The sequence below is a fragment of the Leptonychotes weddellii genome, chromosome 14, assembly GCF_054177405.1.
Source record: "Leptonychotes weddellii isolate Sample4059 chromosome 14, ASM5417740v2, whole genome shotgun sequence".
NCBI lineage: Eukaryota > Metazoa > Chordata > Mammalia > Carnivora > Phocidae > Leptonychotes > Leptonychotes weddellii.
In genome coordinates, this window is record NC_138382.1 from 62,559,195 (window position 1) to 62,582,688 (window position 23,494).

Below are 23,494 nucleotides of genomic sequence, written 5' to 3' on the forward strand. Positions count from 1 at the left end.
TTTTTTTTTAAAGATTTTATTTATTTATTTGACAGAGAGAGACACAGTGAGAAAGGGAACACAAGCAGGGGGAGTGGGAGAAGGAGAAGCAGGCTTCCCGCTGAGCAGGGAGCCCGATGTGGGGCTCGATCCCAGGATCCTGGGATCATGACCTGAGCCGAAGGCAGACGCTTAACGACTGAGCCACCCAGGCGCCCCAGAAGTGTGTACTTTCTAAGGGCAAGAACATCCTCTTGTGTTAAGTAAATAAATGTTCTATAGTTGTATAATACCTCTTTTTAAAGTTTTTATTGTTATGTTAATCACCATACATTACATCATTAGTTTTAGATGTTGTATAATACCCCTTATACAACTATACACCATTTATCAATTCAGAAATTTAACACAAATACTGTTATCTAATAGCCTACCACATTCGGATTTTTTTTTTTTTTTAAAGATTTTATTTATTTATTTGACAGAGAGAGATACAGCGAGAGCAGGAACACAAGCAGGGGGAGTGGGAGAGGGAGAAGCAGGCTTCCCGCCGAGCAGGGAGCCCGATGCGGGGCTCGATCCCAGGACCCCGGGATCATGACCTGAGCTGAAGGCAGACGCTTAACAACTGAGCCACCCAGGCGCCCCCCATATTCAGATTTGACCAGTTGTCCCTACAGTGCCCTTTAGAGCAATTTTTTTTCACTCTGCTCGAGGGTCCAATTCCAGATTACTCTTTGCCTTTAGTTGTCATATTTCTTTAGTCTCCCTTAATTTGAAACAGTTCCTCAGCCTTTCTTTGTCTTTCATAACGTTGACATTATTGAAAAATATAGGCCAGTTGTTTTGTAGAATGCCCCTCAATCTGGGTTTGTCTGATGTTTCCTTCTGATTAGATTTGGGTTATGCATTTTTGGCAGGAATTCTATGTAAGCACTGTTGGTTCTTCTCCGTGCCTCACATCAGGAGGTACATCAGGTCTGTGTGTCTATTTACTGGCAAAAGTATATTCCATTGACCTTCTGTGCCTCACTGTCCTCATCTGTTAACAGAGAGACCTGAGGAGCATAACTGAATGGTGTCATGGCTGAGCTGTCATATCGGATATGTCCCACCCTCTGGACAGTTGTGCAGATACAAGCCATTGAGATCTTACCGTCATTAGTCATCATCACTAACATCTAGGATACCTACTGTGTGCTGGGGTTCATTGTTTTTTTCTAGTCTTCCTAGAAAACATGGGTGTATCTGTTGTCACTCCTATTTAGCAGTTAGGGAAACTGAGGCTCAGAGATAGGAGTGTGAGGCGCTAAGGCTCACGTGGCTGGAAAGGAGCTGAGCTGGGATTTGAGCCTAGTGCAGTCTGAATCCAAAGCCTGACCCCATACCACACCACAGTGTCAGCTAATCCCTGCTGGGCAGAAAGGACAAGTTAAAGCCTCCTTGGGGGGCCTCCAGATGACATTAGGAGAAGAGACGAACCAGCTTCTGCCAGTTTGGCTTGGGTCTCTCTCCATTCGGAAATCCAGCAAACTAAAATCAGGAATGATGCCATATCTGGGAGTTTACCTATTGGACTTGGGGCAGCTGCCTCCAAAGCTGACTTTGTTCCTTTCTTGGCTGGATAACCCCGCTCACATGAGGGTGACTCCACCCTCCCGCCCACCGAGTGCCTGCATTTCCTTACATATGTTAAAGTGGAAATAGGCCAGGACTAGAGCAATAACTACCATGTGTTTAGGGCATAAGTTAATCCTTTTTAATGTGTTCTATATGAGGTACCTTATTTTGCCCATTTTACAGATGAAGAAACTGAGGCTTTTATGGTGGCTAATGTCACAATCTGGTGAGTGTAGGGCAGGAATTCCTACACAGGTCTAACTGCAGAGACAGGGCGAGATCTTCCCTAGGATGCTAGACTATCTCTAGGCTTCATGGGATGGCAGGCTCCACGGAACAGGTTTATGAAACATGCTGGACATTGTAGATGCATATGAGCTTTTGCTATTGAATCCAGGGTTGAACCACTCACATTTGGCCCTGATTCTGATTCTTGGTCTGGGCCATCAGCTTGATCTCTCTCTTTTGATTCACTGGTCCCTGTGCTGGGTCCTCCTCCTTTCTGGTTTTTCATCCTGGACTTACCACCCTGCGGCACTGCCAAGGCCTCAGATATCTTCCTCTTCAGAGACTTGCCCATGGTTTGCAAGGATCCCTCTTGAGGAAGTAAATTGCTGCCACATCTTCCCAACTTGAGGGAAAGGTGGGAGAGGCATGAAAGGAAGGAAAAGAGGAAAATTCTGGTGCCAAGGCAAGATGATTTAAAGAATCTGTTGATTTTGATTCCATTTACTAGAAAGTTCCACAGAGGGCAGCGGGGGTATGATGGGAAGAGCACTGCATGGGAGTCAGACCTGGGTGCCACTGGCTGATTTGGCCAAGGACTTGAGCCTCAAATTCCTTATCTTTAAAATGGGGATGATTGTGCCATCCCTGCCCACTCCAAAGAAGTAGCAGGTCAAGTAAGAAAATGCTGCCATCTTGTTTGATAAATTGCTAAGAGATTTTATAAGACTGGATTGTGTGGTTTTCTTCCACTGAGTAGAGACTTGGGGAGCCCAAGTCTCCCTGGCTGGGCTGTTACAAAAGAGTACTTCTCATTGCCTAGGCTTAAAAAAAGGAAGCCCACTTGGGGAAGAAGACACCATTTTGTGAATTCCTTGCCTTCCTTCTGTCCCATACCCTTGAGGACCTACTGTTTCACTCTAGAATGGTCTCTTCCACCAAACTCTACCCACAAAATTTTAGCCAAGCCTCCGGTTCTGTTTGGGACCTGAAGGTCACTTCTGGGACAATTCCTGTCTCCTTGTTCTCCTCAGGAGCCTGTGACAAAAGCTTGACACCTGACAAAATCTTGCTATCCTCAACCCCTGGTTATCTCAAATGTCTTCAGACTCCAGCAGGAGGAAGCATACCTTTTGTGTGTGTCTGTGTGTCAGGCCCTGAGCTGGGCACTGTTATACTCCTGATCTCAGCAAATCCTCATAATCTTCTAAGAGGTTCAACATTAGAGGGGTCTGCCCACCCACCACACCCCCTTCCCTCAGGGATAGGTCTCAGAAGTTTATGGGCATTATATGAGCCTGCTCCTTTTGGTCATAGATGATTGGCTCCTGGTGGCATCTAGCCAAGCTTGGCCAATCGCATCTCTGCCCTGAGAATTTGGACTGAAGCATGGAGATACTTGGTCAGCACCTGTTAGCACCTAGAGGACTGTGGGGCAGCCATTTTGACTGTGTGCTCAGAGACACAGAGAGTACCCGCATGGAGACAGGCAGAGAAGAAGGGAGGGAGGGAGAGAGAGAGACAGAGAAATGACATAGGGCTGTGACGTCAAGAAACCTGTGGCCCTAAGGAGTGCCTGGGCGGCTCAGTCGGTTAAGTGTGTGCCTTCGGCTCAGGTCATGATCCCAGGGTCCTGGGATCGAGCCCCACGTCGTTGGTCTCCCTGCTTAGTGGGGAGCCTGCTTCTTCCTCTCCCCCTATAGAAAAACACATTTAGGGAATAATTTTGAAGAAAAAAAAAAAAAAAAGAAACCTGTGGCCCAGAATGAGGTAGAAAGCAAGCCCCTTCCTGATGACCTTCTAGTTCCTGGCTCCAAATCCTCTTAAGGCTTCATTTCATTTCCTGCCCTTGGGTACCATGATCTACCTCCTAACTTAACAAAATATTCCCTCCCCCCGTTTTTTTAAGTTTAGCATGATTTCATTTCTGCTGGTTACAGCTAAAAGAGTGTTGCTAAGACTGGTAGGTTTTGGGGCCCCCATTTTACAGAGACGGAAACTAAGGTTTAGAGATTAAGCCGGGAGCCCAGGGCCATGGAGCTAGTCAGTCGGTGGCAGAGGTGAGAAACACATGTCTGTGATTCCAACGGAGGGCGTGGATGGGGTGCTTTCTTGACACTAGGCACTTTCTAAAAGCTTTACCTGTCTTCTCTCATTTCGTCCTCTGAGGGCCCCTATGAGGTAGGTACTGCTGTTAGCACCATTTGAAGGATGAGGAACTGAAGGCAAGGAGAGGCTGTGTTGTCTGCTTCAGATCATGTAGTCTGTGAGGGCCAGAGCCAGGCACAGATGTCAGGCGGTTGACCCCACAGCCTGGGCTCTTCATAATTATGCTGTAGGTGTTAGCGCGGCAATGCTGATTCAGAAGGCAGGGCCTGGACATGGACAGGGTCAGAAGTTTTCAGAAACTGATGAACATACGGTTGTCACTGAATGATGGGCCCTTCGAGGATGGGCAAGCCTTTGGAGTCCCACTGGACTAAGTTGGCACCTCAGGTATGTGTCTGTTCTTCAGCAGCTGTGACCCACGGCCACTCCATTCCTTCTCTGTGATATTATGGTGCCTGTTCCATCACTCAGCAGGTTGGGGTTCACCCCCTGGGATCTTACTACGTACTTTATCTCCTCTCCCTGTCCTTTCCCTCTTCCTAGTCCCCTGCTTGTGGTGAGTCTACCTCCCCTTTGTTAACCTCCAGAGTGGGGCCAGATCACAGCTCTGAGTGACTGGGTAGTTTCCACTGTTGGTTGGGAAATGTGTGCATTCATTTAGAAACTGGATTTTTTCAGGAAGGCATCAAGCTCAATCTTCGTGTTTTTAGCATACCCTTCATGGCCCAGCAGGGACAGAGTGAAGAAGGGACAGACCCTCCAGACCTGGGACCCTTGTTGAGGACATGCCTCTCTAGGCAGTGTTGAATGCACCCTGGGCACTCTGTCGGGGTGTGCTAATGGGAGAGGAAGCCCAGTTCCTGTGGCCTGCGGGTAGTCGAGAAGCAGAAAGGGCTTGCAGTGATTCCAGAAAGAGAATGAGAAAGACCCAGGATGATTTTCCAGGCGCCTCTACCTGGAAATCATTCTAGGTTGCAGATCATTCTAGGTTGGGGTCACTGACCCTTTTGAGAAATTGGTGAAAGGCAGAGATTTTCTCTCCCCAAATGCACATAGAGACATAAATTTGCTTAAGATGTAAAATTGTTTAGTTATGGATCCCCACACCTATCCAAGGATTTAAGGATCCTTGATCTAGAGAGAGGCTGCCATCTGATTAAGAGCTAGAGGGGAAGGATGCTTCTACCCACCTTCCAGCTGGATGTTATTTCTCCTGGAGTCTTTGCTAACCGCCCCCCCCGCCCCCCCCACCCCGGGGTTGGTTTGAGTCCTTCCTCTTTCTCCTGTACCTGTGCATTTTGCTGTTGGCACCTTTTTGCAATGGTTTAAACAGTGTGGACCTTAGACCAACGCATCAGCATCACCTGGGAACTTGTTAGAAATGCAAATTCTCAGTTCCTACTCCAGACTGAATCAGAGACTCTGGGGTGGGGCCCAATAAATTTGTGTTTGAACAGGCCCTCCTGGTGAGTTGCTGAAGTTTGAGAAGGGCTGCTGCAAGCAATCCTCCTCTTTAAGGTGTGTGTCTGCTTTGCTAGACACAACATGCCTGCTACAAAGTAAGAGCTCGGTGAATACTTACTGCATCATGTTTTCCACATTGACAGGGCAGGATTAATTTTTTTTTTCCTTTGGTCCCCTACAGCTTTGAGTCACGGGGACTGAGACTCAGTGTCATTTGGGTCCAGTTTCTTTCGACTTCAGGGCCTAAAGATAGGCTTGGCTCCACTGGGTAGAGGAGAGGGCTTAGCCTTGAGGCAGGTGCCCAGAAACTTTCACACAGGAATGGAGCCAGAGAGAAATCAAACCTGGAGCATCTCTCTGGGTAACAAGGCCTCAGCCACATGGTGGATGAGGGGCAGGCGGGCAGGGGGCTGCCTGGCCATCACGTATGCCCAGGGCTCATGGGAGCCCAACTCTGCCAAATTCCACAGGCTGACCTGCTCCTCTCAGTGCCTGCCCTACAGCAGCCTTGGCAGCGGACGCCAGATCTCTGCCAGGGACACACTGGCCAGGCTGGCTGGGAGGGAAATGGCCACTTTTTATTTTTAATGACTCCAACGTTTTACAGAGGAGGGAATGGTTCGAAGATGCCTCTTAACTTTGTGTGTTTGGTCTGGGGAAGAGTTGCGCCTCTTAATTCTCTGCGTCTTATGTAGCGTTATATTCCCATATTTTGCTTCTACAGGGAGAGAGTATTTTCCTATACAGTTCCTTAGTTGCCTGACATTTAAAAAATAATAATTTTTCTGAGGGGTGCAGGGAAAAAAATTCTGGGAAAAAAACCTCTTCCTATCTCCTACTGATCCAGCTCTTTAAACATTAGAAAAAAATTTGTTTTGATTTTTTTAAGCTGGGAACAGAGGAAAGATACCTGTTTACTCTTAATTTCCAGTGTGTTTATTTTTTAAAAAGGATCCTTACATTTTTCTCGGAGGGGTGAAGAAAGATTTTTCTCATCTCATATATGGGCAGTTCTTCAAAGTTTTATTCTAAAAAAAAAAAAATCAATCATCTGTGGGAGATGTAGGATGGATCCAGTAATCCTTCTTGTGTTGTTATGGGCTAGATCCTTCACACTTTTAATTAAAAAAAAAAAAAAAAATTAGATTTTTTTTTTTGGGAGGTGAAGACAGGGAAAAAAAAGTCCTGGTTAGACCTTCCCAAATCATAGCGAGGCAGTTCCTTAAATTAGAAAAAAAAAAAAAAATCTGATATTTTGAATGTTGGATAGAAATGTTCTTGTTCACAATGTATTTCACATAGAGTTTCTCAAATTTTTCTTCTTAATATCAAATTGATTGGGGGATATGGGAGGGGGCTAGACCCCCTTAACTTTTAACCCCTAGTGTCTCACCCAGGGCCAGTTCTTTAAACTTTTATTTTTAATATAAATCTGTTCTTTAAAAAAAAATGTTGACAAAGGTAGACAGAAATATTCTCTTCATCCCGCATTTCACATAAAAGCAGCTCTTCAAATATTTATTTTTAAAATCCGTCTGATTGGGAGGTGGCTAAAAAGAGTCCCCTTAAACCCTCTTGTCCGACCCAGGGCTGGTTCTTCAAACTTTTATTTTTAAATGATATTAGATTTTTTTTTTTTGGAGAAGGGGGCAGGCAGGGGCAAGAGGAACATCCCACTGAGCCTCGCAATGCCTCCATAAGGCCAGCTCTTCAAACTTTATTTAAAAAAATCAATCTGATTTTTGGGGGGTGGCTGGGGGGGAGCAGAAGAGTTCCCATTAACCCCTTGTGTTCCGCCAAGAGGCGGCTCCCCAAACTTTTTTTCCACCGCGAACATGACCTTTGCGAGGGGCTGGCGAGCGGGGGGCGGGCAGAGGGGCGCCGGGGGGCGGGCGCGGGGGGCGCGGGGAGGGCAGGGCGCGGCGCGGGAAAGTTTGGGGGGCGGCGGCGCCGCGGCCCGGGGTTGGCGGGCGGGCCGGAGCGGCGCGCCCGGGGGCCGGCCGGCTTTGTGTGCGGCGCGGAGGCCGGCGGCGCGGAGGCCGAGGCCGAGGCCGAGGCCGAGGCCCGGAGCTCGCGGGCCGCGCGGCGAGGCCGGCCCGGGGGCGGGCAGGGCGGCGGGGGGCGGCGGCGGCGGCGGCCCCGCGAGGGGCGGCTCGGCGGCGGCGGCGGCGGCGGCCGGTGCGGGCCGGGGGTGGGGGCGAGGGCCGGGCGCCCCCCCCCCGCGCGCCCCCGCCCCCCCGGCCTGAGCGGGGCGGGCGGAGGAGGGAGCGGCGGCGGCGGCGGCGGCGGCGGCGGCGGCGGCGGCGGCGGCATTGTGCGCGCACCAGCAGCCCGGCCCGGGAGGAGCAGGACGCGCCGGGGCCGCCTCCTCCCGCACGGACCCATGAACCAGCCGGGCGGCGCGGCGGCTCCGCAGGTACGACGGGGGGCCGGGGGCATGCACCGCGCGGGGGACCCCGGGGGGCCGGGGCCCGGGGCGCTGCGCCACTTCATTGCAAGATTTGCAAAATGCAAAGTGCCTGGGCACGTTTGCGGGCTTTTTGTGGGCGCAAACCGGGGGGTCGGGGTCTGGGGAGCCCCCCCGGGCGCCGCGGGGCGTGAGGAGGCTGGGGGTGACGCGGGGGTCTCTTCGGGCCCCCACCCAGCGCCCCCTCCAGCCCCGGGCTCGGACCGGAGCCCAGAAAACAAAGCGGCGAGAGAACAGAGCAGCCATTTCAGTTTGGACAATTCACATTTTGCAAAAATGCAACCCCTTCCAGCTCTTCCCCCCTCCCCCCCAAATTTGCAATTTCTTCCTGACCCCCTCTGCGCTCGGGGGTCCCTGATGACCCCCCGGGAGGTCTTTCCCCTCTGGCCCCCCATCTTTGCAACAATCTTTTTTTTTTTAGGCCATATTTCCCTTTCTCAATTTTTTTTTCTAATTTTTCTTCAAACGGTAGTTTTTTCCCATTAAAACGACGCCACCTAGAGGATACTATTTTGTAAATAAAAAAAGAAATTAAAATTGAAAAGAAATATTTTTTATTTCTTATTTTTTCAAAAGTTTGCACTATAAGGCAGTGGAAGGGGAAAGGATTCTTTTTTTTTCTTTTTGGGGGTGAAAATTTTCACTTTGATCTTTCTGGGAGCATGGAGACAATTTTTATTTCTGAAGCCAAATCCAGATAATATGTAAATGAAAATTAAGCTGGAATTTGAATGAATTCAGTTTTTGAGGGGGAGAAAGCAGAAAGCCTCCTAAAACCGAAGTCATTTTGGCTTCCTAACTCATTTTAGTTTGACAAAAAAACTAATTGGAATGAGGAAAGGAGGGAAATTGTTGAGTTTAGAGAAAACTGGGAGAATTGGCTTTATGAAGCCATTAGAAATTGTACTTCATTGTAATTTGGAACTTGTTTAGCCCAGTGGGCAGAAAAGACTAATTTTGCCATTTGGCAATATTTAAAGTTTTTCTGTTTTCAAGAGGGAAGGATTTAAAAGAGAAAATAGATCCTAAAATGTTGGCTTTGGACACACCCAAAAATTGTAGTTTTTTTTTTTTTTTCCAATTTTGCATTTACATTTTACTGCATTTAAATCCCAAGGTTCTAAAGAAAAACAGAAACTGGAAAAGTTAGAGTGAAATCCTATGTTTTTTTCCTGCATTTGTTGGGTTTTGTGTTGTTTTGTGTTGTTTTTTTGTTTTTTGTTTTGATGGGATAATTAAGACTATTTTCTGATTTTGTTTCCTGAAAGGTCTAGGCATTTCTTTTTTTGTTGTTGTTTTATCTAGAAAATGTCAGGAACCTTTTTTGAGCAATATTCAGTGAAAAAAATGTAAATTCATTACATTATACAAATTGAGTAGCCCACAGATTTGTAGGAGAGACCGCCATTAAAATAAGATATGCATAATTAACATTATTATGAAAAAACTAACAGTGGATTCACAGAAGCTCATTTTTTATGACATGCAACTGAATCAGTTGATAAAGACAAGGGTTGAAGAATCCTTGGTAGGAGAGAATTTTCCATTCTCTGTGCTTGCTTACTCTTCCAATTTGAAAAATTTATTATTTTTTAAGAAATCCAGATTGGTTTTAGGCCTTTTTGATTGTGATGTGGGGTTGATAGTTCATTAGCATTTGGTATTTTTCACAAATTTGATTACTTTGAAAGGGGAAAAGAAAATCCATTCGCTTTGATCATTTTGGGGGGGTCTGTGATTAAAAAAAACACAAATTTTACTGACTTAAGAAGGAAAGATAAAAGAAGGGAGGACAGAGAGGAGATGAAAATTTTGATTCTTATCCATTTTCTCTAGTGGAACACCTAAGTTTGCTGAAAAAATGGGGTAAAACACCAATTTGGCTGATTCTAGCATCAAAATTTAATTTTTTTAAAAGGAAGAAAAAATGAAAATAGACACAAAAGCCAGCCCCAAAGGTACTTGCCTTTGGAACATAAAAGCACAAATGCAAACAGGATTTGATGTAGCTTTTCGGCCTTAATATGAAATCAAATGAAGGTGAAAACAAAAATTTTTTTTTTAGAGGACAAATACTGACTGAATTGAAATTTAGCAGATGAAAATAAGGTAGCCACCCAAAGTTGAAGGGTTATTTGTGATGAATTAGTATCTGGTTGAACTTGCTGGAGATTTTGAACCCAAAAAAAAAAAAGTTTTAATTTTTCTGTTCAGAGGAGGGGGGAATATTGTTAGCATTGGCAGGGTGGGATCTTGGTGGAACCTTGTGTGGGGGTCATGGTGGGTCACACAGGGCTAGGACTGGAAACCCTGTGTCCCTTTCGCTGGCTACCAGCTGGTCTTGGCAAAAATGGTGGCCCCAGTTCGTGGATTCCCACCTCATTTTGTGGGGATTCAAATTTCTGAGGGGATGCGAAATCTGTGAAATATATTTGACGGTGGCAGAGGTTCGACATTTCCCATCATCACCATTGCATTTGGGAGATTTTATTTTTTTAGTAACAACATCCTTCAGGGCTGACCGGCCATATTCTGACATATTTGGAATGAGTTTTTTTTTTTTTTTTTAAGTAGCATAATTGAAAAAAAATTTTTTTTTTTCTGTTGAATTATTTAGGCCAATGCCTAGGACGGTCAAAGAATTTGTAATTTCCAAGGGCTCTGGAGGCCTCATGAGACAGTAGGACTGAGTTTAGCAAGTGATGGAGGGGAGCTCTGCCCTGGGTTGGGGAGGGGTAGGTGGGCACCCCTACTGGGCATCTGAGAAAAAGTCAGGGTTGTAGATCACAGGTTATTTCTGGTGCAAGGAATGACAAATATTGCAGCACGTCCCTTTGTGTGTCCTGGGTCTCCTGACACACAACTCAGATTCCTTCAATTCCATTCTGTGAAATTTTGTTGTGTTGTCTGGTTTCAAGGGGACCCCCGTGAGGAATTGAAAATCATTTCTGTTTTGTAGACTTGTTTTTTCCTTTTATAAAAAAAAAAAATTGGTTATCCTGATCATGTTTGTTGTAAAGGAAATAGAGGTGCGTGATGGTACTGTTGGGGGCGGGGTCAGTTCTCTTTTGTTTCTATTGGCGTCTCCCAGGACTGAGATCTGACCTAGGCCTTGGCCTCTCTCACCTATTTTAGATGGAAGTGTGACCAGAAATGGATATATGAGCTCATTTTTATTAACCTGTGTCTGTTCACCAAACTGTCTTATAATATTGGGCAAAAAAATCTGGCGAATTGGACTCGAGGGGTGGTAATTTGATGATGGGCTGAGTTATTTTGGTGAAAGATCATTTATACTGTTTTACAGTAGAGACTCTTATTACTTAATGTTTTGCTTTTCTGCCTAAGGAGTTTTTTTTTTTTTTTTTCTAATAAGGTTTGAAATTTCAAGGGCCTGCTTTACAGCTTGACTTTGGACCAAACTAGGAAAAAGGGTTTGCTTATACTTTCAGCCCTGCACAGAGGTGAACTTGAACAAGGGCTCTTGCTTTTGCAGAAGAAAAGCAACAAAGATGGCTGGTCAGTATAAGGCTGACCTCTCCCTGGTTCTAGAAAATAAACAGCCAGTGGTTTGTTTCATTTGAGAAACAGAGTTTAAAAACTCCTCCATTGTCACATACAGTGTCTCCTCCCCCTCCCCCCCCAACTTTTGACTCCGCTCTTGGCATGCTGCTACCTCTGACCTCCGAATCCTCATGTCTTCTCCTTGATGGGGTGATAAGAACTTCCCCTGCCGTGTTTTAATGGATGTATAAGCTGACTTTCCGTGGTCGTGGTGAAAATTTAAATTTTTTCCATGCTCTTGTTATGTTTGGGGTCAGTAGTGTCTCCTCCCTGGTGATGTAAAGTGAAGTGGCCTTGTGGGTCCACAGGAGCCCTAGTTCACCCAAGGTCTTGCTCTATGACCTTGGACAAATCACTTTTTCCTTCTGAGCCTCAGTTTTTGAGAGCTTTGGATCAGAACAAGGATAATAATAAATAGGTTTCATCCCTGATTCTGACTTCAAGTGATTGGCTGTAGCTGCCTGGAGCACTGTGTTGAGAAGGATTCTGAGGTCCCATCTGGATGCCTGGGTTCTGGAGAGAGAGAGGGGTGCCGTGTGCATCACAGAGCAAGGACTGCACCTCTTATTGGCCATACCCAGGGCGAGGTCGCGGTTCGTGACCCACTGTAAAATCAATTTCGTGGCTCATGGTCAGCGTAAAAAAAGAACGGAATGGAACATAAAAGGACACCAAAGGGCAGAGGCATAGCACAGTATGGAAGGTAAGTGTTGTCTCACGAAACTTCTGTTTTATTTCCGTGTGCCGATCTGTGTGCACGATAAATGTAATTCCTACTGTTAAAGGAGTTGGCAAGGTAGTGGACTGATGACCACCTTGATGTGCTGCAGATACCCTGCACTTTCCCAGTTCGACTCTTCTTTTCTCACTTGTTATCCCAGTTGACTTTTTTTTTTAAAGATTTTATTTATTTATTTATTTATATTTTTATTTTTTTTAAGATTTTATTTATTTATTTGACAGAGAGAGAGACAGAGAGAGAGGGAACACAAGCAGGGGGAGTGGGAGAGGGAGAAGCAGGCTTCCCGCGGAGCAGGGAGCCCGATGCGGGGCTCGATCCCAGGACCCTGGGATCATGACCTGAGCCGAAGGCAGACGCTCAACGACTGAGCCACCCAGGCGCCCCTATCCCAGTTGACTTTGACGTGAACCCTGTGGAGTAGGTGTCCTGTGCCACATGGTTTTTTTCCCCTGGCTGAGCCTGCCTTTCGGGCCACTGGGAAGAAGTCTCAGCTGCCCGGCGGTTGGGCACACACCCCAGCTTGTTGGCTTTGGAGAAGCCTGGAACGACAGGTGCTAGAGGGAAGGCAGCATCTCTGCCGCCTTCTGTTGCCGGAAAGGAGATTTTTTAAGGAACCTGGAATACCCGTCTTGGTGGGGGAGCGAGCAGCCACACTTACTTTTTCTTCCGCACTTTTACTTCAAATTGCCGTAGGAGTTTTTCTGGGGTTAGAGCCTTTGTGTTTGTGCTGTATTTAAATTTTAATTGGACTCTGTGAGTGTCTGTATTTTGATGTATGCGCTTCCTGAAAACTCCCGAGGTGCTCTGTCTCCTCATCTGTTACGTGTTTCAGACCGGTACTATCCCATGGAAAGAGAATTTGAGTCACAAATGTGAGCCATACACATAATGTTAAGCTTTCTGGTGACACCTAAAGAAAGTAAAAAGAAACCGGTGGAATTAATTTTAATAATATGATTATTTAACCCAGTATATCCACAGCATACCATCCTTTCAGTATCTCATTCATATAAAGAATTGTTAGCATGATATTTTGTAGTCCTTCTTTGGGAGCTATTAAGTCTTTTCTGACCAGCCACACTTCACGTGCTCAGTAGCCACATGTGGCTTGTGGCTTCCGTCTTGGACAGCACAGGGCGAGACCAGTGTTCCATCTAGTTGTTGTTACGGGGTGGCCTCGGGAGGTTAGTGACACATCTTTCAAAGCTCTTGGTTTTTTTTTTTTTTTTTAAAGATTTCTTTTTTATTTATTTATTTGAGAGAGAGAGACAGAGAGAGCGCATGAGAGGGGGGAGGGTCGGGAGGGTCAGAGGGAGAAGCAGACTCCCCGCCGAGCAGGGAGCCCGATGCGGGACTCGATCCCGGGACTCCAGGATCATGACCTGAGCCGAAGGCAGTCGCTTAACCAACTGAGCCACCCAGGCGCCCCTCAAAGCTCTTGGTTTTGTTGGTGGGCCTTCCTTCCTGAGCCCTAGATGCTCTGTGGTGGTGCAGCCTGTAGTGAAGAGTTCTACTGTTTAGCCTCTTCTGGCTGAAGTGGTCCACATCTTGTATTTGTCCCAGAGCAGTCTTCTGCCAGGATCAGGCCAGAGCACTTCAGTTAAACATGACAGATGATGGCTAGAAACCCCAGGATGATGTATCTCGGCATGTGTGCCCTTGAAGTTGAGAAGTACAGGTGCAGGGGGTGGGTTTTAAGTAAAGTATGGCCTAAAGAAGGATGAAGATGTCGGAAGACAGCAGGTGGGAAGGACCAGCATTGGGATCTGAGAGGAAGGAGGACGTTGCGGGGAGAGATGGTCTGTCAGTGGGATCCGTGTCTGAACTGAACATGGGACCACCCAAGAATCCCCCCTGGATGGGCCTCAGGGCCTTAGGTCGGAAGCATAGACAATTTCTTTTTTTTTTTTTTTTTTTTAAAGATTTTATTTATTTGACAGAGAGACAGTGTGAGAGGGAACACAAGCAGGGGGAGCGGGAAGGAGAAGCAGGCTTCCCGCGGAGCAGGGAGCCCGATGTGGGGCTCGATCCCAGGACCCTGGGATCATGACCTGAGCTGAAGGCAGATGCTTAATGGCTGAGCCACCCAGGCGCCCCTGGAAGCATAGACAATTTCTGACCTCTGCCCAGTTGGTGAAATGGAAAGCGGGATTTGAGGTCAAGCAGACCAGAGTTTGGAATCCTACCCCATGGCATGGTTAGCTTTGTGTTACTTTGGGAGAGACACTCCTGGTTTTGGAGGTACAGCCTCTGTATCGGGAAAAAGGGGGGTAATCATCCTGACCCTGATGGGTTGATTTACGATTAAATGAAGCAGCACGTGGGAAAAGACCCAGCCAGTCCTTGGAAGATGGTTCTTAGAAGGCGGTCATCACATGTTAGTTACCTCTTGACCCAGTGGCTGGCGAGTCTCTGTTGGGGGATATCGAGTCGCAGTGACCACAGTTTTGATAGTTCTGGAAACCTGGGGGCTTATCTTTAATAAGATGGAGTTAGGTAACAACAGAAACTGTCCACTTTTTTGGTTGTTGCTCTAAAAACAGACCAGGATGAGACGTCTCCTGGACCTTACGCGTCTTGTCAAAGTGTTCCTAATGCTTTCATTCCAGGGATGCTCTAGCTCCTCTGAATATTTCTGGATTTGTTGCAAAGCCTGTGGCACAGTCTTTAAAAGGGATAAATCTTAATCCTGGGCGAACTGTGTACCTTCGAGCTTCTGTTCCCCCTGGGCCTCCTGTCTTTAGGGCCCTTCCCCTTATTCATCTCTGCTTGGAGGAGCCAGAACAGCCCCCTCAAGACCCCGTGCATGCCCTGTTCTGTGCAGCCCCCCACACCGGCCCAGGTGGACTTCATCTGTGCCCCCCCTGCAGTACTTCCCAAATACTGTGGGCCCACAGATGAGAGTTGCTTGTTTGCATTTCTCTCTCTCCAGCCAGCTTGTGAGTTCCTTGAGGGCAGAGAGCATGGGTTATTCATTTTAGGGTCTGGCACAGAGCAGCAGCTCAATAAATATTTGATGACTTAATTTGATTTTTGGGAATAGCTCAGATCAGTCAGATTTGAGTCTAGTGAAGAGTCGGTGACCAATTTGGGTTTGGCCATTTGGTCAGAAGCACTGTTTTAACTAGGGAGCCCTAAGCACCTTTCTTTTTTTTTTAGAGCTGGAGTAATCAATCAGAGGGGACTCCTTGAATGGGGATAACACTCCTTTGAATTTTACACATCTTGGGGAGTTTTAAAAAGAGTTTCCCACCCCCTTCACTCACTTCTCTTGTATAAACAATTTCTTTAAAATGGATGAGGGGCCAGGTAGGGTCATCATCCAGATGGCTAATTGGCAGGTATAGCGAATGGTCTCAGCATTTCTAAGGTGGAAATGGGGAAAACCTTGAGGTACTAGGTACTGTGTTTGCTTTGGGAGCTGGTTGTCTTGGTCATGGGCCCAGGAACGGGGCATCGGGGGGCTTTCTGCAGAACACCTGCAACACCTTAACGTAGCAGCTAAATGTGTGATTCCATGTTCAATCAGACCCCATCTTTGGTCGGATTGTGGTTTGCATTATGCCAAAGATTCATGGAAAATCTATAGGAGAAAATTGAGAACATTCTGTTTATTTGCTTAATTTTTTTTTCTGTAAGCTTTATAAAACACTGTCACTTTTCACACTTCGGGCCCAGCCCAGCAAGTGAGCACAGGATCCCAGTCTGAGGGAGACCGTATTTCCTCGATGGTCATGTTCCAACATATTCAAATTTCTGAAATTAGGATGTGTCTTACAATAGATGTTTCCTGTTAGTACATTCCCTCTTATTTTCTTCTCCAGCAAAAGCTGTTACAGAACCCATGGTGTGTTTAACAGTTGAAGGCATCTTGGAATTGAGGTAGGGTGTCATGTTCCTGGTGGGGTGGGATGTGACATGAGGGACTTCCAGTTCTGCTCTTGTTTACCTCACTTAGCTCTGGGCGTGGCTTCTCCACTCGTGCAGTGAGGACAGGACTTGGCCTTGGGGAGAAGCATTTGGAACTTTGAATTAGTACCCCTTTCCTTCCATGTCTTTGGGTGGGTTTCATAACTTTGCTGTGCCCCTTCTCTGAAAGGTGTAAGAAGCCCATGGGGGAGGGGAGGTTTAGTGTCCTGCCCATGGTGGAATACCAGTTTGACGGAATACCAGTTTGACATTTCCAGGGTAGAACAAACAGGTCGAAGTTGAAGAGATAAGGCTTGGCTTCCCTCTCTGCTCCGCTGCTTTATTGATCTCTGCCAGAGTTCTTGATTTCCCTGCACTTTGATTTCCTTATGTGTAAAGTGGGGATGATGGGGATGATAGGGATGGATGATACCCTCAGCACTGGGTTCTTGTAAAAAGTTGTGAGGGATAGTGAGAAGAAAGCTTTGTAAAGGGCAGGGTGCTTTTCACTTGCAACATGTTATTTGTACAACGTCTAGTCCAGGGCTGGTAAATAAGTAATATATACATACTGCTGCCCCTTATTTTCAAGCCTGTGGCAGACATTGCTAATCGACATGAAGCCGGTTTGTCATTCCTGATCTAGTTACACACACACACACACACACACACACGCACGCACGCATGTGCGTGCGAAGAGGTGCAGTTCCTTGCCCAAAACCTCAGTGACTAGGCCGAGGTGGAACTTGAAGCCTCATATTTCCTAACTCCTCAACCAATGCTTTTCCTATTACTTGCACATACGCTGTGTCAAAAGAAATTAAAGTTAATTTGGTCTTGAGAAATAGAGGATTCTGGCTCCTCCCTTCCCTCCCTGTTATAATTAGATACCCTTGGGGTTGTCATCAAAGCAGGGCTGGGTGACCTGCTTCTTTGCCTGATCCCAGAGTGATCAGATTTCAAAGGGGGAGTTGCTGGTGCCTGGGCCACTGGGTTGGGCAGTGTCCCTCACTCACTCATGTAGTATAGATGACATGGCTGAGGGGCAAGGCAGGCCCTCGGTTCCTGGACCATAACCTGGGTTTGCGACACATTTGCTGTTTGCACGCTTTTAATACCACAGATGAGTTTCTCAGCCCCCAGAATCCCGGTTTCTGCATCTGGGAAATGGCTTGGAAATTGTCCTTCATAAGAATCAAATGAGGGGAGGTATTTGAAAATGCTTATTTGTTCATTTATTTTATTTTTTTTTAAATACTTTATGTATTTGAAACAGAGAGCATGAGAGCTGGGTGAGAGGCAGAGGGAGAAGCAGACTCCCCGCTGAGCAGGGAGCCCGATGCGGGACTCGATCCCAGGACCCTGGGACCATGACCTGAGCCGAAGGCAGACGCTTCACCGACTGAGCCACCCAGGCACCCTTATTTATTCATTCATTCATTTATTTTGAAAATGCTTTTTAGACTGGAAGCCCTACATAGGTGTTATTTTTTTACACATGGATTTTTCTAACTAGCACTGGTCACTAATTGTAAGTGCCCTGTTGGGAGATTATGTAAACTCGAAGTCACAGATGGGTGCCCACGAGGTGAGTTGGTCCCTTTGCTTGTTTCATTTTATATGCCAGCCGAAGGTTTAAAGGGTTTGGGGTTTGTAGGCCTTGGGTGGGTCTGTACTTTCCCTGTCCAGTCAGTTCCCACGTTTCAATCACATATGTGACCTGCTGGGCGCTGAGCCTCTGTTTGTTTATCCAATAAGTGGGAGAACAGTCCACTCGTATATCCCTGACGGGCTTCCTGCAAGCATCATGTGAGTTAATGGATTCAAAAGTGCTTCATAAACAGCGAAGAGCTGGAGAAACATGTTGGTGACAACTCCTTTCTTTTCTTAAAAAGGAAAGGAGGGAGGCCGAGGTGAGGATGGTATTGAGTCCACAGAAAAATGATAAAAATAATTTGGCTGACACAGCAGAAGGAGGCTTCCTATATAAGCTAAAGAGAATAAATGGAGTCAGGTGATACTTGGCGCCCCAGGCAGCTATAGAAAACCTGGGAAAACCCGCTTTCTAGTGAAGTGAGCTCCGTGTCAGGGATGGAATCTTTGATTCCCTGGGGCCAGCCCTAGTCCTGGGGGAATCGGGGGACCCAGGGGTGGGGGAGGAAACCCCCATGGGTGGAAATGAGTCCTGCAAAGTGGAGGAGGCCTGGGAGTGTCCCTGGGCAAGCCCCTGGCTGGTGGTTTGCTAGCATTCAGTCAGAGCTGTTTTGGCTAGCTCGCTGGATATGTTATTGTCTGAGACAGCATGCCCCAGGGGCTAGCCATTCTATCACTCAGGTTTGAGCCTCCACTGGACAAATTCCCACCAGCCCCAACATTTTTGTAGTGAATTAAGGATGGGAATTTTTAGCAGGTGAAATTTTGCAGAGAGTTTGCGTTTTGCTTTATTTTGGGCTCAGAGTTTTGTGAGCTAAGTAGACATAGCCAGGGCACTTAGAATACCCAGAGAGAATAGATACATTTTTGGATGCTGGAGATTTTGTTTTTTTAAATTTCATCAACTGGGAAAAATAACTAAAAATTTAAGTGTGTTTATGTGCGCATTTCTTGTGATGTATGCTGGAAAAGCAGAAGGTGAAACTGATCTGAAAGAAAACTGAAACTGGCCTGGAAGGAGGCCCCTGGGGCAGGAATTGGAATTTGTTGTAAGGCTAGTCATCTTTTTGGATCTGGGCAGTCTAGAGCTAGAAAGTCTGTAGAGATGCCTGTGCTGTTTAGTGTGTATTGGTAACCACTGGCCGTGGCTTTCGAGCAGTTGAAGTGTGGCTCGCTGGAAATATAAAATCCACACCGGACTTTGAAGGCTTCGTAGGAAAAAAAGATTGTAAAGGATTTCAGTAATAATTAAAAAAAAAAAATACTCATTACAGGTTAAAATCATAGCCTTTTATATATTGGGTTAAACAAAATAATTATTGGGGCGCCTGGGTGGCTCAGTTGGTTAAGCGACTGCCTTCGGCTCAGGTCATGATCCTGGAGTCCCTGGATCGAGTCCCGCATCGGGCTTCCTGCTCGGCAGGGAGTCTGCTTCTCCCTCTGGCCCTCCCCTCTCTCATGTGCTCTCTCTCATTCTCTCTCTCTCAAATAAATAAATAAAATCTTTAAAAAGACAATAACAAAAAAACAAAATAATTATTAAAATTAATTTCGCTTTTTTTTAGAACAATGTGGCTACTAGAAAATTTGAAATTACCTATATGGCTTGTATTATATTTCTGTTGGACAATGCTGGTCTAAAGATCCACTCCCCCCAGAGAGGGAGCGTGGCTTTCCCAGGGTCACACAGCAGCTTGCTTCATCAGATCACTGGTGAAGAATTCAAGATTCAGAGCTTGGGATTGAGAAGAAGGCTGATGTGGTTAAATGGAGGGAATTTACGAGAGAGAGAAAGAGATTGGTAATTTAGGAAGAAAAAATTAAACTGTTTTCCACTTTGCTTATTCATTCCCCTAAACATTAATTAAACACTTTGGAAGAAAGTAAATCTAACAAGACAAGCAAAAACAAATCTAAAAGATTACCCCCGGCAATCTCTCCGCTTGCCAAAAAATTCCAGTCTATTTAGTCTTTGGGGTTTAACCAGGGTTTATGAATCAGAGTGTAGTTCAGGGCTGGTTTGGGCATAGAAACCTGGGTCACATTAGGGGCTATGGATTTAGGGTCCTGAGTGGCCACAGGCCATTCTCTTGAGTGCTAAGTCATGTCTGCTCTATGTACAGATTTGGGAAGTAAAGCTTCTGGAAGACCCAGAGGGCACACTGCTGCAGAGGACAGAGCTGGTAGGGTGGGGAGGTCATCTAGCTCCCCTGATCTCCAGCCTGGTCTGGGTGGGCTCAGCTAGCCCCAGTGGGGTCGGGGGGGTGCGGTGTAGGGGGTGGGCAGGGAGGGCTAGACTTGAACACAGGTCTCAAACTCTGTAGCCTAGTTCACTTGCTGTTAGTGTTTTGAAAGGAGTTTGAGCCACGTGTTGGAAATTCCACCTTACAAACTTGTTTTGCTCAGGATCTGTTTCTATCGAAAGGCTGAAGTTGAGCATTCTTACTTATCTCACTTGATCTTTACAAAATAGAATTTTTCTGCCTTGAAGTACAGTAATCATTGCACATTTGCCAAGTGCTTCTTATATGCCAGGTGCTGGACTTACCATTTAACATCTATTATCTCAGTTAATACAGTCACCCTGGAGAGTAAGGGTATTTATTTATTTATTTTTAATATGAGGGGGTTGAGAATCAGGGGTGAAAGGCTACACAGCTGGTAGGGGTAGTTGGCTTCAAATTCAGATGATTGCCAGAGACGAGGCTCACAGATAGCCCTTTGAGCTGCAGAGTCTTACCATTCACCCTTACAGTTGAGGAGGTTACTTGACCAAGTTGTGGCATTGGTGATTGGCTAGGACTTGAACCCAGCTCCCTCAGATGCCCTCCCCTTTGCTGTGGGGCTGAACTGGACCCCAGTGTCTCAGGAACTTGCCCTCCCCATTCCGTGGGGCCTGGATCTGGGCCTCCCAGGCCCCCATTCCCCAGCTCCCTGCGCTCCTCGGCGGGCCAGTGGCTTGTGTGTTTCATGAGCACAGTGCCTTTAATACTGCGTTTGAAAACAGTTGCAGAAGGTTTGCTGTAATTAATTACATTTGACATACTTGGAACCGGGGCCTCCTGGATTCAGGATGCAAATTTATGCCCAGACAGATGTAAGGTATGCTTGGAGCCAAGAGCTCTGGCACGTCCTAGCCAGGGCCTGCGGTGATGCTGGCTGTCCTGATGGGACTCCTGTCACTGGCAGTAAGCAGTGGAGGCGGGACTCAAACTCAGGGATACCTGGAGCCCACAGGCTGTTGGAGGAGAAATAACTCTGGGCTTCAGGGTGGGAACCATAGTCTCTAGTCTGAGCCCTGCTTCTAACTCAGCCGGAGTCTGGGGTAATTTCTTTCTCTCTTTGAGCCTCAGTTTTCCCTCTTATGCAGTCAGGGCTTGGACTAGTTGCTCAGAAAGCATGTTCTCTTAGTTTGTTCAGGGGCAGGAGGGCAGTTAATCCAAGTCAGAGCTTGGAGGGCTGGCGTTTGGAAGTATAAACAGCAGAAGTGAGAAAGGCATGGAATAGGAAGGTAAGCAGGAGGCTGTTGGAACAGACAAGAGAAGTGTGCCAGACCTGAAATTGAGCGTAAGATGTTACTGATATCCAGGGCTCCCAATTGAGCGGTCATGCATTCAACCTCAGACTCCTCTTACCATCTTTATTAGATACTTATTGCTGTGTAACAAGTCACCTCAAAACTTAGTGGCTTAACACAACACTACTTACTGTCTCCCATGGTTTTGTGGGTCAGGAATTTGGGAGTAGCTCAGTTGGTTGGTCTGGTTTAGGGTCTCTCTGTGATTGTGGTCATGCAGTGGCCAGGGTCATCTTAAAGTCTTCTTCACTCTCATGTCTAGTGCCAGGGTTTGAAAGACTTGAACACTTGGAGTTCCTTGGGCATCCATCCGTCCATCTGTCCGTCCATCCATCCATCCATCCATCTCATGGGGTCTTTCCAGCATGGAGGCTTCATACATGGCCTGACTTCTATATGGTAACTTGAGTCTCCCAAGGCACATGTCCCAACAGAGATAGAGCCAAGCAGACCCAGTGTCTCCTTTTATGATTTAGTGTCAGAAGTCATGTAGCATAACTTCTACCTCAATCTACGGGTTGAGGCAGTTACAGAAATATGCCCCATTTCAAGAGGAGAGACATAAGCCCCACCTCTCTATGGAGTTGCAGCAACATCACATTGAACGTGTAGGAGGGGGATGTATATTGGTGTGGTCATCTTTGGAAAATATAAGCTTGCATACCGTCTGTCTACCCATCAGTCCCTCTGTCTAGCTATTCATCTCTCCATCCTTCTCTACCCACCCACCCATTCACCCGTATAATCTTTCTTTTTTCTTTTTTCTTTTTTTTTTATTTGCGAGAGAGAGAATGAGAGACAGAGAGCACGAGAGGGAGGAGGGTCAGAGGGAGAAGCAGACTCCCTGCTGAGCAGGGAGCCTGATGTGGGACTTGATTCCGGGACTCCAGGATCATGACCTGAGCCGAAGGCAGTCGCTTAACCAACTGAGCCACCCAGGCGCCCCCACCCGTATAATCTTTCTGTCCTTCAGATGTGTGTCCTTCTTATGACTATCTGTTCATCCATCCATCTACCCCATTCAAATCACCTGACACATTTTGAGTACCTAATATGGGCCAGATACAGCTAGGGTGCTTTCACTGATGAGCTCAAAGGGGAGAATGAAGCTAATAATTATTGAGAACTTTCTCAGTATTGGTTTCTTTATTCCCCAAATAACTCCATGACATAGAATTTCATCATGTCTGTTTTACAGGTGAGGAAACGGGGCACAGGGAAGCCAAGTAACTTGCCCAGGGTCATTCAGGTAATTAGTGCCAGAGGCAGAATTCGAACTCAGGACTCAGCAGTTCACATGGCCCCCGGCTGACTCCATTCTGGTTTGTTTTAAGTGTGAGATGGCTGTACAAGAGCTGATTCTTGCTTTTATTTTTCTTCCAAGTGAAAATAGGTTCTTTTTCCCCCCAGTTGTAAAAATAATACATTCATTACAAGAACTTTAAAGCAGTACAGAAAAAATATGATTGTTCCTTAAAAAAAAATGACCCCAAATCCTACCACCCAGAGACAACCACTGTTCACATTTGATCAACATTATTTAAGTTATCTCTCCGCATATTTATTTATTTATTTTTTTAAAGATTTTATTTATTTATTTGAGAGAGAGAGAATGAGAGAGAGAGAACATCTGAGAGGGGATAGGGTCTGAGGACGAAGCAGACTCCCTGCCGAGCAGGAAGCCCGATGCGGGACTCGATCCAGGGACTCCAGGATCATGACCTGAGCTGAAGGCAGTCGCTTAACCAACTGAGCCACCCAGGCGCCCTCTCCGCATATTTAAATATATATAATTACAGTTTTATTCAAATGGGATTATATTCTACATGCTGTTCAGCGTCCGCTTTCTTTTTTCTTTTTAAACTCCTGGATATCTTTCTGCATCAGTAAATAGAGATCTTCATTATTATTTTATTGACTACATTGTATTTCTACTGTATATATGTCCCTGAACTCGGTGCCCTATTGGATTTTGGTTATTTCTAATCTCTTTACGTGCAGGGTTTCTTGCTTGTGTGGTCATCTCTTTATCATCACTCTCTAAGAGGCTGATTGCTAAATCATATAATACTCGCATCCTGCAGGTGATAGCGATTTACCTTTCTATGAAGAGATTCGGAGTGCTCATCTTATACATCCAATACAAATGGCCATCACCTTGTATTGCCACTGTTTTTAATCGTTG

General features: G+C 46.3%; 1 protein-coding gene across 23 annotated transcripts in view; it reads left to right on the plus strand.

Moving 5' to 3' along the window:
• Positions 1–7,657: 7,657 nt before the first annotated feature.
• The window catches only part of ZNF618 (zinc finger protein 618), a 184,299-nt gene continuing 168,462 nt past the window's right edge, over positions 7,658–23,494 (plus strand). For all 23 annotated transcript variants that reach the window (XM_081803441.1, XM_081803419.1, XM_081803422.1 and 20 more), the window contains exon 1: positions 7,658–7,813. In XM_081803441.1, coding sequence (XP_081659567.1) covers positions 7,781–7,813 — 33 coding nt within the window. In that variant the 5' untranslated portion in view covers positions 7,658–7,780. The remainder of the gene's footprint in view (positions 7,814–23,494) is intronic.